Here is a 14,244-nt window from a genome sequence, read left to right on the forward strand (position 1 = left end):
GAGAAGCATCAATCATCAGTTTTTTGTTGCAACACCTTTTCATTGTTCATTGATTGCTTTCTCATATGTGCCTTGACTGCAGGCCTTCAGCAGACCGAGTAACGTCCTTGCTGGAGCCAGCGACCTTGGGTCCAAGCTGGTGAGCTTTTGCTCAAACCAGATGAGCCCGCGCTCAAGCTGGTGACCTCGGGGTTTCGAACCTGGGTCTTCTGCATTCCAGTCTGACGCTCTATCCACTGCGCAACCGCCTGGTCAGGCCCTAAATGTCACTTCTTGCTATGTATGTGGGAGAACTCTAATGGGGGACAAATGGCCGTGGGAAGTCAAGGAACTAGTTCCCACTAGGGCTAGGCCAAATGTAACAACCCCCTACCCCTCTGATGACAGCCAATGGATTTTGAAACATGCTATCATAGAGCAATATGGCTTAGCAAGAGGAGAAGCAGATCTCACTGAATCAATGGGGAAACTGACTTGCCTTGGACAACGGTATTATAATGCAACCTCCAAGCAGAGTGTGTGGTGAGGAAACCAGACGGAGAGGAATTTGTTGGCCAGGTTGCCTGAGCTAACTGGGGCCTGGCGGGACCCAGGCAGGGCCAGAGACTGGATAGTACCACGTGGGCTTTACTGGATCTGTGGGAACAGGGCTTACACTCGTCTTCCCAGGAATTAGGAAGGAAGCTGTATAATGGGTATGATAAAGCCCTCCTTTTTCCTCTTGCCTCTGACAACAGGGGAATTGCTTGGCTATCCAGCTCCACAGCCCTTACAATGGGTAAAAAGAGAACTCCAGGTAAGAGACTGGAAAGATAATGAGTGGCCCCCAGAGCAGATAATCCAATACTATGGACCTGCCACCTGAGCAGAGGATGGATCTTGGGGATACCGCACCCCCATTTACATGTTAAACCGGATTATCCCATTGCAGGCAGTTCTGGAAATCATTGCCAATGAGACTGGGAGAGCCCTAGCCCTCCTTGCACATCAGCAAATTGAGATGAGAAACGCCATCTACCAAACAGGTTGGCGCTGGACTATCTGTTAGCAGCAGGAGGAGGAGTGTGTGGGAAATTCAATGTCACTAATTGTTGCCTGTAAATAGATGACCAGGGCCAGGCAGTTGAGGACCTTGTCAAGAAAATGATAAAACTGGCACATGTGCCTGTGCAAGTCTGGCACAGATGGGACCCCGATAGCCTTTTTGGGGGATGGTTCTCAGCTTTTGGTGGGTTCAAAACCCTAATAGGAGCAGTCTTACTGCTTACCGTGTCTGTTGTCACTGCTAGTGAACAGCATGAAGAACATAATAGAAATCACTGTTCAGCAACGAACTACAGATTAATGACCCTCCAAGGTACTTACACCCCCCCTCCCCTGTAGAGACGAATGAGTCAAGGATTTGACCCATGATATAAATAAAACCAGTGGGGCCCGACCAGGCAGTAGCGCAGTGGATAGAGCATCAGACTGGGACGCCGAGGACCCAGGTTCAAGATCCTGAGGTCGCCAGCTTGAGCACGGGCTCATCTGATTTGAGCCAAAACTCACCAGCTTGGACCCAAGGTCACTGGCTCGAGCAAGACATTACTCGGTCTGCTGAAGGCCCACAGTCAAGGCACATATGAGAAAGCAATCAATGAACAACTAAGGTGTCACAATGCACAACGAAAAACTAATGATTGATGCTTCTCATCTCTCCGTTCCTGTCTGTCTGTCTGTACCTTTCTATTCCTCTCTGACTCTCTGTCTCTGTAAAAAAAATAAAACCAGTGGGGAATGTGATAAGGTGCCACGGAACTGTAAAACTTAGCACTAGCAACGTCATTTTAAAGAGGAAAAGTCAGGCCCTGGATGGTTGGCTCAGTGGTAGAGCATCGGCCTGGCGTGCGGGACTCCTGGGTTCGATTCCCGGCCAGGGCACACAGGAGAGGCGCCCATCTGTTTCTCCACCCCTCCCCCTCTCCTTCCTCTCTGTCTTTCTCTTCCCTTCCCACAGCCAAGGCTCCATTGGAGCAGGGTTGGCCCGGGTGCTGAGGATGGCTCCAAGGCCTCTGCCTCAGGTGCTAGAATGGCTCTGGTTGAGGCAGAGCAATTCCCCAGATGGGCAGAGCGTTTCCCCCTGGTGGGCATGCTGGGTGGATCCTGGTCGGGCACATGCGGGAGTCTGTCTGACTGCCTCCCCGTTTCCAACTTCAGAAAAATACCAAAAAATAAAATAAAATAAAGAGGAAAAGTCAGGCCTCTTACCCCCTCCTTTCGGTGGAGAAAGGAAAGAGAAGAATGCAGGAGCTTCCTGGCTTACAAGGGCAGCTGGGTCATCTAGTCATAATTTAACTACAGAGCAAGGAAGAACTTACCTGAGAATCCCTTCACTTATGTTCTTGAAAGCCGTTAGAAAAGAATGTTTCTGTACCCTAATTAAGAATCCCTACACTCTGACTCACCCTCCCATCCTAGTCATGAGAGTGACTTACACCTCTGGACAAAGGGATCACAAACCCCTCCTTACCCACCCCAACCAGTACTTGATTGTGTATAAAAGCAGGCTCAGAACTGTATGAGTGCCTACAAGATTGGGGATTGTGCCCATGTAGCTAGCCAGCTAATTAATAAACTCCTCAAATATTCACCTGGACTTGGTGTGTTTGTGGAACTCACAGGTTACATTACAACAATGATTGAAGTCAATGGCTGGTGCACTGACAGCTTGATACCCATCTGTTCAAATGCTCTGGATGAACCCAGAGCTCTTAGGGTCCAGCTCTCCTGTCCAGCAGGTTACCTCCCATCCCACCCTTACAGAGAGGCCAGAGGTAAAACAGCACAACTCAGATGCTTTATTGTTTACAAAACATGGAAGCCCAGCCCCAGGGGACTCGAGTGATGCTAGGGGCACAGAAGGGATGGAGAAGTTGGTGGGTCCCAGCATGGGACAAGTGACCAGGTCTCAGGCCCTTGCTGAGGGCCCCACTTCTGGCAAAGGGCCGCTCTTCTGCCTGCAGCCTGGGCCCAGGCCCTGCCCAGGCTCCCAGGCCTGCGGGAAGCTGTGCAGAAGGAAGCAGTGACTGAAGGCCATCTCCGGTGAGGTGGTGAGCAGCTCCAAGCCAATGGACTTTCGGGCCCCTTCACCAGCCCCAGCCTGGTCACCCACCCAGCTTCAGCTACCCCCTCTTCCGACACCAGCCTTGGAGAGAACACACGAAGGCAAAAAGGAAGGAAGCTACTGTCTAAATTTCTTCCTTCCTTTGTGGCCAAGTGGGAGGAGCAGCTGTGATCCTTCCTCCAACCAGAGAAGCACAGAGGAGCTGGAACACCCCCCAGCTAGGAGAGGGCACCTTATCTGAGCTCAAAGCATCAGTCCATTTCCCAGCCCCAGCTCTGTGCAGGGGCGAGAACCCAAGGGCAGCACTGGGAGCCTGGCAGGTAGAGACTGGGTCCCACAGCTGCCTCTTTCCCAGGCCCAAGACAGCCAGGGCACGGTCTGGGCAGGGCAGGACCTATCTCCCAGGATGCAGGTGGTTGTGGAGCTGCTCCGCCTGGGTCTTCAGGCGCTGAAATTCCTCTTGAATGAAGTCAGTCAGGGCTTTGCGCATCTCCACCTGAGGGGAAGGCCTGGGGCTGACCTCTAGCCCCCAAGGAGCTTTTCCTAGGGGCCTGGGGGGCCCTGGGAGGCCAAGGGCGCTGGGAAGGGCGGAAGAAAGACGAAAGAGGGCAGGGGGCCCCTGGGGAAACTCACAGTGGACTTTTTCTCTGCCCGGAGCCGCTCGAGCACAGGCAGCACACTGAAAGGCTTCCCTATTAGCACGGTGATTTTCTGTGGGGAAACCAGCCACCAGGTGACAGGAACAGAGGGAGTGTACAGAGCCCCAGCCCCACTGCCCTGGGGAGCCAGAACTCGAGTCCTGCCCCTAACTTGCTATGTGCTCCTTCTGGCCACTCTCCCTCCTTAGAAAGAGACTCAGTGGCATCCAAGGGCCATGCCAGTCCTATGGTCCATGCTCTAGATGTCCTGTCCTGTCCTAACCCCAGGGACCACCCCTGCCATGGCCTGGTTTCCTTTGCTCTCCTTCTATGATGCTTGGTGCCAGAAAGGCCCTCTCCTGTTCCACACGGTCCCCCTGCTACAGACTCAAGCACAGATCCTCCTGAATCTGGCCTCAGTAATGCTGAGTGGGCGGCAAAGGCAGATGGCAGGCAGGCAGGCAGGCAGGCAGGAAGATGAAGGTCAGCAGCCCCTACATACCTGTCCAAAGCGGGGCAAGTATGGTGGGTTGTTAGGAAGGACATCGTTCATTCCTGCAGCACAGCGAACAGAAGGCTGAGAAGCAGGCATGGGGTGGAGAAGGGCAGCCCTGGGCCCCTTACCCCAGGCACCCTCCCTGCCACCCAATGGAAACTGCCTCAAATACTAAGGAAGCCCCTCTCCCTGCCTCCATCCCCAGACTGCAGGCTTGCCCCGAGAGGGAGGCTCACCAACATGCCACAGTGGCAGGATGATGGGGTTGAGACGACACTCGGCAATCAGGCGCCCAATTCCTGCCCCACGGAGAGGCAAAAATGTTGGTGCAAGCAAAGCTTCAGTGCTAGCCTCCAGCAGGACCCACTCTGCCCTCCCCCAGTTAAAACCCGCTCCCCTAAGTGGAACAAATCAATGTTTCTTTCTCCCTCTCTCTCTAAAATCGATAAGATAAAATTAAAACCCAGCTCCTCTGGGCCAGCACTTGTTCCAGCACCTGTCCCTTCCATTCTCCATGTCCCAGGGGCCAACAGAGCCAGAGAGGCCAGCTGTCCTTACCCCACTTGAAACGCAGGAACTCGGAACTCATGTTCACTTTTCCTGGGTTGGTGGGGGAGACAGACGTGAGTGAGGCTTTGGAGGGGATGAGGTCTTGCCCATATTCCTGGGGGCATTATGACCCTGCCAGCCCCACTGACCTTCTGGGAAGATGTGCACCCAGTCCCCGTGGTTGAGCTTCTCCAGAATAAAGTCCATTCCCTTCTGGTAAACACCATCTCCTGCCAAGAAAAGGCCTCTTCCCATCACTCTCCATTCTCCTGGGGCCCCTCCTCCTTTCCCTCAGAATGAAGCAGCAATGCAGGACCTTCCTCTTCCTCACTGCACCATCCACACAGATACCCTCCAAAGACTGTCTCTCCTGAGCCTGCTCAGCCCTGGCTGCACCACTTCGTGGCCCTTGATGTCCTTTGTGCAGTAATACCCTCTAAACTTCTAAGTGCTTGCCGTGTGCAAGCCGGTATGGTCATCTCAAACTGTCCGGTACTGAAATTCTGCATCTGACAATTCCTCACTGACCTCCAACCTCCCCTTTTGCCTGTTGGTCCCACCAGAGCCTCATCTACCGAGCCATTCAGCCACAGGCCATATATCTGCAGCACAGCTCCTGGCAAACCCCCGACCCATGCCGGCCTTCTCTTCCCTCCCTCCCGAGACAGGCTCTTGGAGACTTCTTTCTCCTTGTGATAAGCCACCCTGGGGTGAGCCATCAGCTGCTGCTCCTAGCCAGGGCAAACCAAATCTACTTAACACTTCCAGCCTCATTTGGGCCCCAGATTCTGGACAGCAACCATTGCTTGGGGTCTCGGCCAGGCCAGTTCCTGCAGCCACCCACTCCTCCTCTCAGACCTCCCAGCCCTGCCTGCACCCTCAGCTTCCTCCATCCATCCCTCCTTCCTTACAGGGCTCCCCACGAAAATTAGACTCTCCGTTTGATGTAACATGGTGCTGTGAGTCAGGAAAACCTCAAACTTGCAAGACTGGAACCAGCGGAGTTGAGCTGCCTCCAATGCTAGCAACACTTGCCTTGGAGATGTCCTGTGACCATGACACTGAACCCAGGTGGCCCAGAGGTCAACAACAACACAGACATGGACGCTCCATGCTCCATGCTAGCTTTTAAATTTGGAGCCACGGGGAGACAATTCATGATCACACACAGTAAGAATCTCATTGACCTTATCCATACAGTGGACAGAGGATAGAGAAGGGGGAGGCTGAGGTGTGGGGTAAACAATCATTTTAGCAAGTAAGGAGTAGGTGAGAGCTACATCACAGAGGCAGAGACCCACACTGGGACTATCTCAGATCAGTGCACTGAGAAAATGGACTTTTAACCTGTTCTCTGCAAGGCTGGGTCTTTGGAAGGTGCTAGTTAAGGCTCCAGGAGTCTCAATAATTCAAATGGGCACCTGGCCCAGCAGCTCCTCAGGGACTGGAGTTGGGGAGCACGGGGAGAATGGCAGTTTCCCTCCTCTGATTGTGTTACCTGGCAGAGGTGGGCTTAAGAGGTATCGGCTCCTTCTCTACTAAAACCCACTGGTGCAAACAAGCCATCCAGCTTGAAGTCAAAGTTTTGAAACAATGCTATGCTTCTGGAGCCACACATCATAACATCTAGCTTTTGCAAATGCTCTTTCTACTCACTTGCAGAGTTTGTACAAAGTCACCCCAATATTTCATGTTACCTCGCAAAACTTATGCTTGGGGGGAGGGAATTTTTTGGTAAAATAGAAGCAAAGTATGCCAGATACTTGCTTTGTTTCAATACATTAGATCTTTGCTGTCCATCAAATGCATTTGATTAAAGGCATGTATGTCTCTGCCCACTTTTTCTCACCAAAGGTGTTTATAGGATTAAGATTTTGCTGTCTAGCCTCATCAGGCAGTGGCACAGTGGATAAAGCATCGACCTGGGATACTGAGGACCAGGTTCGAAACCCTGAGGTCGCTGGCTTGAGCAAGGTCACTGGCTTGGCCGGCGCCTCCCTTCCCATCAAGGCACATATGAGAAAGCAATCAATGAATAACTAAGTTGCCACAATGAACAATTGATACTTATCTTTCTCTAAAAAAAAAAGAAAAAGATTTTTGCTTTCTCACTGTTGCAAATTGATGCTTCATGCTCCTCCTCACCTTTCTCTCTTTCTCAAACAATTTATTGTGAAATAAACCTTAGACGCAGGTGAAAAAGAATGAAACAAGAAGTGGACATGAGATGCCTCTGTCTGAGGTTGCTAAAGGGAGGAACTGAGACTCAGGGATGGGGGTACAAGAGCAGAGCCCCATCTCTCAGAACAGGGTGTAATAAACAACTCCACTATCACCATGACACTGCAGCCTCTGTTTGTGCTTTAGAGAAATGAAGCAGCCTCCGAAAGCAGCAAAAAGAGAAAGCATGGCCCTGGCTGGTTAGCTCAGTCGGTTATGAGCGTCGTGTGGAAAGACCAAGGTTGCAGGTTTCATCCCTGGTCAGGGCACACACGGGGAGCAACCAGTGAATAAGGACTGAGTGAAACAAATAAATGCTTCCCTTCCCCCTATTCCTCTCTCCCTTACTGTCTCTTAAAAAAAAAAAAAAAAGACCTGGCTGAATAGCTTGGTTGGCTGAAGCAATCACCTGGAGCCAGAGGTTGACGGTTTGATTCCCCACACAGGACATACAGGAGCAGCTCCACGTTCCTGTCTCTCTAGGCAGCTGTCTCTTGGGAGTAGTCTGAGGATTTGGAGGCGTGGGTGCTGCAGCTTTTGATTTATTTGAGGTTACTTTATTGGATTTTACCATGTTTTACTTTGACCAACTAGAAATTTATTTTTTTTTTTGTATTTTTCTGAAGCTGGAAACGGGGAGAGACAGTCAGACAGACTCCCGCATGCGCCTGACCGGGATCCACCCGGCACGCCCACCAGGGGCGAGGCTTTGCCCACCAGGGGGCGATGCTCTGCCCCTCCGGGGCGTCGCTCTGCTGCGACCAGAGCCACTCTAGCGCCTGGGGCAGAGGCCAAGGAGCCATCCCCAGCGCCCGGGCCATCTTTGCTCCAATGGAGCCTTGGCTGCGGGAGGGGAAGAGAGAGACAGAGAGGAAGGAGAGGGGGGGTGTGAAGAAGCAAATGGGCGCTTCTCCTATGTGCCCTGGCCGGGAATCGAACCCGGGTCCCCCGCATGCCAGGCCGACGCTCTACCGCTGAGCCAACCAGCCAGGGCCCCAACTAGAAATTTTAAAACTCCCCCTTGACACCACTAACACCATTTGGTTACTTCTTTTTTTTTTAACAGAGAGAAAGAGAGTCAGAGAGAGGGATAGACAGGGACAGACAGAAACGGAGAGATGAGAAGCATCAATCATCAGTTTTTCATTGCAACACCTTAGTTCAGGGGGTCCCCAAATTTTTACACAGGGGGCCAGTTCACTGTCCCTCAGACTGTTGGAGGGCTGGACTAAAAAAAAAAAACTATGAACAAATCCCTATGCACACTGCACATATCTTATTTTAAAGTAAAAAAACAAAACGGGAACAAATACAATATTTAAAATAAAGAACAAGTAAATTTAAATCAACAAACTGACCAGTATTTCAATGGGAACTATGGGCCTGCTTTTGGCTAATGAGATGGTCAATGTCCGGTACCATATTTGTCACTGCTAGCTGTAATAAGTGATATGACACGCTTCCAGAGCCACGTTGCGTGAGTCCCAGGTCACTGGTAGTATTGTACGTGAGCGCCGCCACGCTTTGCGGCGCCGCCACATACAGTAGTACACTCCAGGAGCACCTCTCACTGACCACCAATGAAAGAGATGCCCCTTCCGGAAGTGCGGCAGGGGGCCGGATCAACGACCTCAGGGGGCCGCAGTTTGGGGACCACTGCCTTAGTTGTTCATTGACTGCTTTCTCATATGTGCCTTGACCATGGGCCTTCAGCAGACCGAGTAACCCCTTGCTCAAGCCAGTGACCTTAGGTCCAAGCTGGTGAGCCCGCACTCAAGCTAGTGACCTCGGGGCCTCAAACCTGGGTCCTCCGCATCCCAGTCCGACATTCTATCCCTGTGCCACCGCCTGGTCAGGCCATTTGGTTACTTCTTCCTCATGACCAACCTCTGGCAGGAGTAGCCACACCTGCTGCCTCCTATCTCCTCCCCCCTCCAGCCCCCAGAAGCTCCTGAGGCTTTGGTTCCTGTTTCCTTGGTGACACAACTGTCCTTTTGTGCTCTGAGGTGCTGTCCTGGGCCCCTGCTCTTCCCCTCTGCAATCTCACCTGGTTGTAGTTGAGTCCCCAGAATCTTTATTCCCAACCATTCTTTTGAGTTCCAGAACTGTATACCCCCTGCCTCTGGAACTGCTCCCTTCCTTGAGTGGCAGGCTCCTCAGATGAAACCTATGCAAAATGGGACTCCCCTCCCCTTCCAACCCCCTCATCCCATCTTCCAAGTGGCTCAGTATCACCAGATGTCACCTAGTGTCATCTTTGAGTTCTCTTCCTAGCCCTCTCCCACATCCAATCTATCAACAAGTTCTGTCAACTCTAACTCCATAGCATATCCCAAAGCAGTCCCTTTCTCAGGCTCTCCACAGTGACTTCCAGAGGACCAGCTACAAGTGACAGCCCCTAACCAGGCTTGCTGCCTCCACCCAGCCCTGCTCCCATCCACCAGCAACTCTGTGACTAGAGAGTGTGCTATCTCTCTGAACCAAAAACAGAAACACATCAATACGCTGATGAGAGAACAGAGTCCAATATTTTTTTTAATGAGCAAGACAGACAGGAAGGGAGAGAGATGATAAGTATCAACTCATAGTTGCGTCACTCTAATTGTTCATTGGTTGCTTGGCAGGGGGGCTCCAGCCAAACCAGTGACCCCTTGCTTAAGCCAGTGACCTTAGGATTCAAGCCAGGACCTTGAGGTCACGTCTGATCTCACACTCAGGCTGGCAACCCGTGCTCAAGCCGGATAAGCCCACCCTCAAGCCAGCAACCTCGGGGTTTCAAACCTGGGTTCTCAGTGTCCCAGGTCAATGCTCTATCCACTGTGCCACCGCCTGCTAAGGCCAGAGTCCAAAATTCTTTTTTTTTTTTTTTTTACAGCGACGGAGAGTCAGAGAGAGAGATAGGAATAAGCAGACAGGGAGAGAGATGAGAAGCATCAATTCTTCATTGTGGCAACTCAGTTGTTCATTGATTGCTTTCTCATATGTGTCTTGACTGGGGGTTACAGCAGAGCAAGTGATCTCTTGCTTCCTTGCTCAAGCCAGAGACCTTGGGCTTAAGCCAGTGACCATGGGGTTATACTATAATGCCACATTCAAGCTAGCGACCCCGCGCTCAAGCCAGCGACCTCAGGTTTTGAACCTGGGTCCTCTGCATTCCAGTCCAATGCTCTATCCACTGTGCCATTGCCTGGTCAGGCCAAAATTCTTAACATGATTATTCCAGAACCTTTATATTCTACCTGCAACCTGCATTTTCTACCTTTATCAATTACCTCTCCAGTGCCTGGCACATGCTTCCCATGTCTAGAAAGCTTTTCCTTTCATATTCTGCCTGGGAAAATTCTACTTTCCCAGAGGAAAGAGCAACCTGGACTTGAAACCTGGCTTTGTCACCCCCACCTAGTGACCTTGGGCCAGCAGCTTATTCCCTCCGAGTCCCTTCATATGGAGAATCAGAACCAAAATGGCCCCTAACTCCTGAGGCTCTCAGAAGGTACTGAGTAGTCATTCAATGTTACACACACCTCACTCCACAAGATGTTTGTTCTCTCAAGCCTCCTAGCACATGCCACTGCTATCACAGACCCATGACACCACACTGCCACCAGTAAGTCTCTTAGCAATGTCCTTGAGAAAAGGAGCTGTGGGTAATGCCTCCTTGAATTCTAATGTCAGCTCCAGGTTCATCCAATTCTTGGGCAGTCACAAAGAATTGAGCACTCGCCAAGAAACCATCACTCCTGCCCCAATGGAACCAAGCCTCATGTTCGTAGGGCAGTACTCCCTGGCTCTCCTTGCTCCAGGCTGCCTGACCCACCTGGGTCCCTCTACTCCCAGGGTTGCCAAGCCAGTGGCACTGGCCACCAGACTCCCTGCCCCACAAGAGCCCAGAGAATTCTGTAGAAGAGCCTCCCTGCCCCCCACTGGCCCACCAGGTGAGGTGGAGCAGCTCACCTCGGCATACAGGCACGCATTTGCCCAAGCTGAAAAAGTGAGAGTGTAGCTCCTTGGTGAAACAGATGTCTGCAGCTGCAGGAGTCCTGAGTGGGGACAGACACAGTCATCCTTGACATTCCTGGACCTGCTTCCCAACCATTCCCCCCAGTATGATGCTTGACATCATCAGCAATGAGGAACAGAGGCACAAGACGACCTGCAAGGGCCCCACCCCATGCCCTGCCTGGACTGCTGGACGCCACCTCCTGGGCAGGGCAGGAGGAGGGCAAATCTGGGCAGAGACAGGTGAGGATTGCCGGGCCAACTGGGAGGGGCCCATTCCTCCTCACCAACGCATCAACTTCAGGTTCCAGATGTGGCGGAGTTTCAGGATCCCTAGAAAAGAAGAAGAAAGGCTTCATGTCCCAAATTACCTTACTCCTAGGGAATATCTTTTTCTGTCACCGCATTTCAAGGAATGAAGAATAAGGGCAGCAGCACTACCATTTCCCTATGGCTCCAAGTGGCACCTTCCAGACCCTTGGTCTGGACCCTCAAGTTCTCGCTGGCTCCTCACTCTCTCCCACTCCTCATATCTTATTAGTCACCATGTCTGGTTTGCCAGCTCCCCTCAAATTTTTTTAAAGACTTTATTTATTTATTTTTAGGGGGGGGGGGGAGGAAGGAGCAGGAAGCATCAACTCCTGTCTGTACCTTGACCAGGCAAGCCCAGGGTTTTGAAACAGCGACCTCAGGGTTCTAGGTCAATGTTTTATCCACTTTGCCACCACAGGTCAGGCTCCCCAAAATATTTTGATACTGCATATTCTTCTATAATTTTTTCTCCAGTTTCACGGCTACCACCCTAGTCCAGGCTTCTGGAATGTTCCAAATCCTCCTTCCGGCCTCCTGGGATCTTCCCATGGCACCATTCTCTGCCCAGCAGTCAGGGTGAGCTCTGAAATGCTTCAATTTGACCAGGTGGTTTCCCACGAACACTAGGATAGTCTTTTTTTTTTTTTTTACAGAGACAAAGAGTCAGAGAGAGGGATAGATAGGGACAGACAGATAGGAACGCAGAGAGATGAGAAGCATCAATCATCAGTTTTTCGTTGTGGCACTTTAGTTGTTCATTGATTGCTTTCTCATATGTGCCTTGACCGTGGGCCTTCAGCAGACTGAGTAACCCCTTACTCGAGCCAGCGACCTTGGGTCCAAGCTGGTGAGCCTTGCTCAAAACAGATGAGCCCGCGCTCAAGCTGGCGAGCTCAGGGTCTCGAACCTGGGTCCTCTGCATCCCAGTCCGATGCTCTATCCACTGCGCCACCGCCTGGTCAGGCTCTAGGATAGTCTTAACATCCTGTGTTCAGCAGTGAAAGCTCTGGACATCCCTCTGCCCAGCCATTTGGGTTACTGGAGCCAAGCAACTCCCTGTGAAGTCAGTAGAGCAGGAATTTCTAGGAGAACCAGGCTCCCAAATAAGGCTGAAGGGTACACACCCAGCCCGGGGCAAAGCTGGAACCAGCACATAGGTCTCCCAACCCCTAGCCCAGTTTCCTTGACAGATCTTTGGATTTGTTCCTAAGACTCCAAGACTCTGTGGGACCTTCAAAAACTTAGAGAATGAAGTGTTCCACAGGCCTGTTGCAACAGACAGAGTAACTGTCAGACCTGGCCTTGCAGCCATTGCCTCACTTCCTCATTCCCTCCAAATTTCTGAGGTCTCTACAAATCACCTTCTCTGAGAGGATGAGGAAGGGGTCACAAATCAAACTTTCGCTGCTAGGGCTGGACGCCAAAGAAACTGTAACATCAGGGCTATGTGAAGAGCCCAGTGAGAAGTTTGTTCTGCTTTTGTTTCACTCTTTCCCGCCCTCTCCCTGCCTCCCTGTGCCCAGCACACTGGTCCAGTACCCCAGAGATGAGGGTCATCCATGCAGGACTGGTGATTGGAGACAGTGATGAGAGGAGTGGCCGGGCCTCGGTTCTCGATGAGCTCATACAGCACCTCCTTGTTGTGGACGGTGAGGTGGTTCATGTACTCTGGGAGGGAGAGAAAGACTGTGGGGGTCTTGGCCTCCTTCTCCCCTGGGGCCCAGGGGTCCCCCCAGCCAAGCCCACTCACTGGTCCAGAAGCAGCTGTAGGTGCCCACCAGGCCCATCACGACGCTGCTGGCCAGGGTCCAGGTGAACCGCGGCACCGCGGGGAACGGCCATTTCACATGTAGGGGCATCTCCCCGCTCTGCACTGCTCTCCACCGCTCCCGCGGCCAGGCCGCTCCGCTGCCCCAGGGCAGTCTGTGGGGCCGCTCTAAATCTGTGTCATCAACCGTTCCGGAGCCCGATCCTTAATAGGCTCGCGCCACAGACACGCGCCGCGACTCGATGCGACCGGGGACTCGACCAAGGTCACCTCGCGGGGCAGGCCAGAGCCTGGCCCGGCCCCGCTCTCGCCACAGACGAGCCGCCACTGTGATCAGGAGCCGGGAACCGCGGTGAAGAACAAGAGGAACTAGCGGGGACAGCCGCCAGCCCCACGCACCCACCCGCGAAAAAGCGAGCCGGCAAAAGCCCCACGCTTCTCTGTCGCCTGTCGCAAAACGCGCTCCGGCCGCTTGACGGCCGCGGGGGCAGTCCTAACCCTAACCCCGCCTGGCCCCAGCGCAGTCTCAGTTCGAGGCTGCCAGCCAGTTCCACGTCTCTTTTGTTTCAATTCCTCCCCAGAAAAATCTCTGTAGGTAACGTAGGTTGCACAGTAGGACTACCTGACACTCAGAATCGCGGCTGGCGTAGTACTTTCACTTGACTTCTTTTCCCCTTTATTTTTATTCAGGTAAAATTCATGTAACATAGAATTAACCATTGAATAGTATTTTATAGCATTTTAAATAATATATTTTATGTATGTTACATACAGGTTATATTCTATATATTATGTAATATTATGTGAGTACAATGTTACAGAATTGTACTATGTGTATATATAACATATAATATGTGATACAATATATATATATGTAACAATATACATAGTATTGTAATATAGTATATCACTTAATACATTTACAGTGTTGCCAACCACCACCTCTAGTTCCAAAACATGTTCATCACCCCTAGAAGAAAGCCCTGTATCCCTCAAAGTCTATTTTTTATCTTAAATCATAATTTTATTGATTTAAATATTTTTTTCAAACCTGCTCATCACCACCCCCAATCCTGGCAACGGCGGCATCGTCCTGAATACCGCTCTACAACCATCCAGTGAGGACCCACCCGAGTCACCCAGTTGTCCCAACAGC

The 14,244-nt window shown here is 51.7% G+C and overlaps 1 protein-coding gene across 3 annotated transcripts; it reads right to left on the reverse strand.

Annotated features, from left to right (window-relative positions):
* Window positions 1-2,817: 2,817 nt before the first annotated feature.
* On the reverse strand, window positions 2,818-13,559 carry TAFAZZIN (tafazzin, phospholipid-lysophospholipid transacylase). 3 transcript variants are annotated; one of them, XM_066249334.1, is made up of 10 exons: window positions 13,071-13,559; window positions 12,860-12,988; window positions 11,296-11,341; window positions 10,964-11,049; window positions 4,939-5,019; window positions 4,799-4,840; window positions 4,477-4,539; window positions 4,247-4,299; window positions 3,740-3,817; window positions 2,818-3,602 (listed from the first exon to the last, which is right to left on the reverse strand). In XM_066249334.1, the coding sequence occupies exons 1-10, from the start codon at window positions 13,177-13,179 to the stop codon at window positions 3,501-3,503; spliced, it is 789 nt and encodes a 262-aa protein (XP_066105431.1). In that variant the 5' UTR covers window positions 13,180-13,559; the 3' UTR covers window positions 2,818-3,500. The 3 variants fall into 3 exon arrangements, with proteins under 3 accessions (XP_066105431.1, XP_066105432.1, XP_066105430.1); XM_066249335.1 differs by having other exon boundaries at window positions 2,818-3,187; window positions 12,860-13,006; XM_066249333.1 differs by having other exon boundaries at window positions 12,860-13,006.
* Window positions 13,560-14,244: the final 685 nt, after the last annotated feature.

Source organism: Saccopteryx bilineata, chromosome X (assembly GCF_036850765.1).
Source record: "Saccopteryx bilineata isolate mSacBil1 chromosome X, mSacBil1_pri_phased_curated, whole genome shotgun sequence".
Taxonomy (NCBI): Eukaryota; Metazoa; Chordata; class Mammalia; order Chiroptera; family Emballonuridae; genus Saccopteryx; species Saccopteryx bilineata.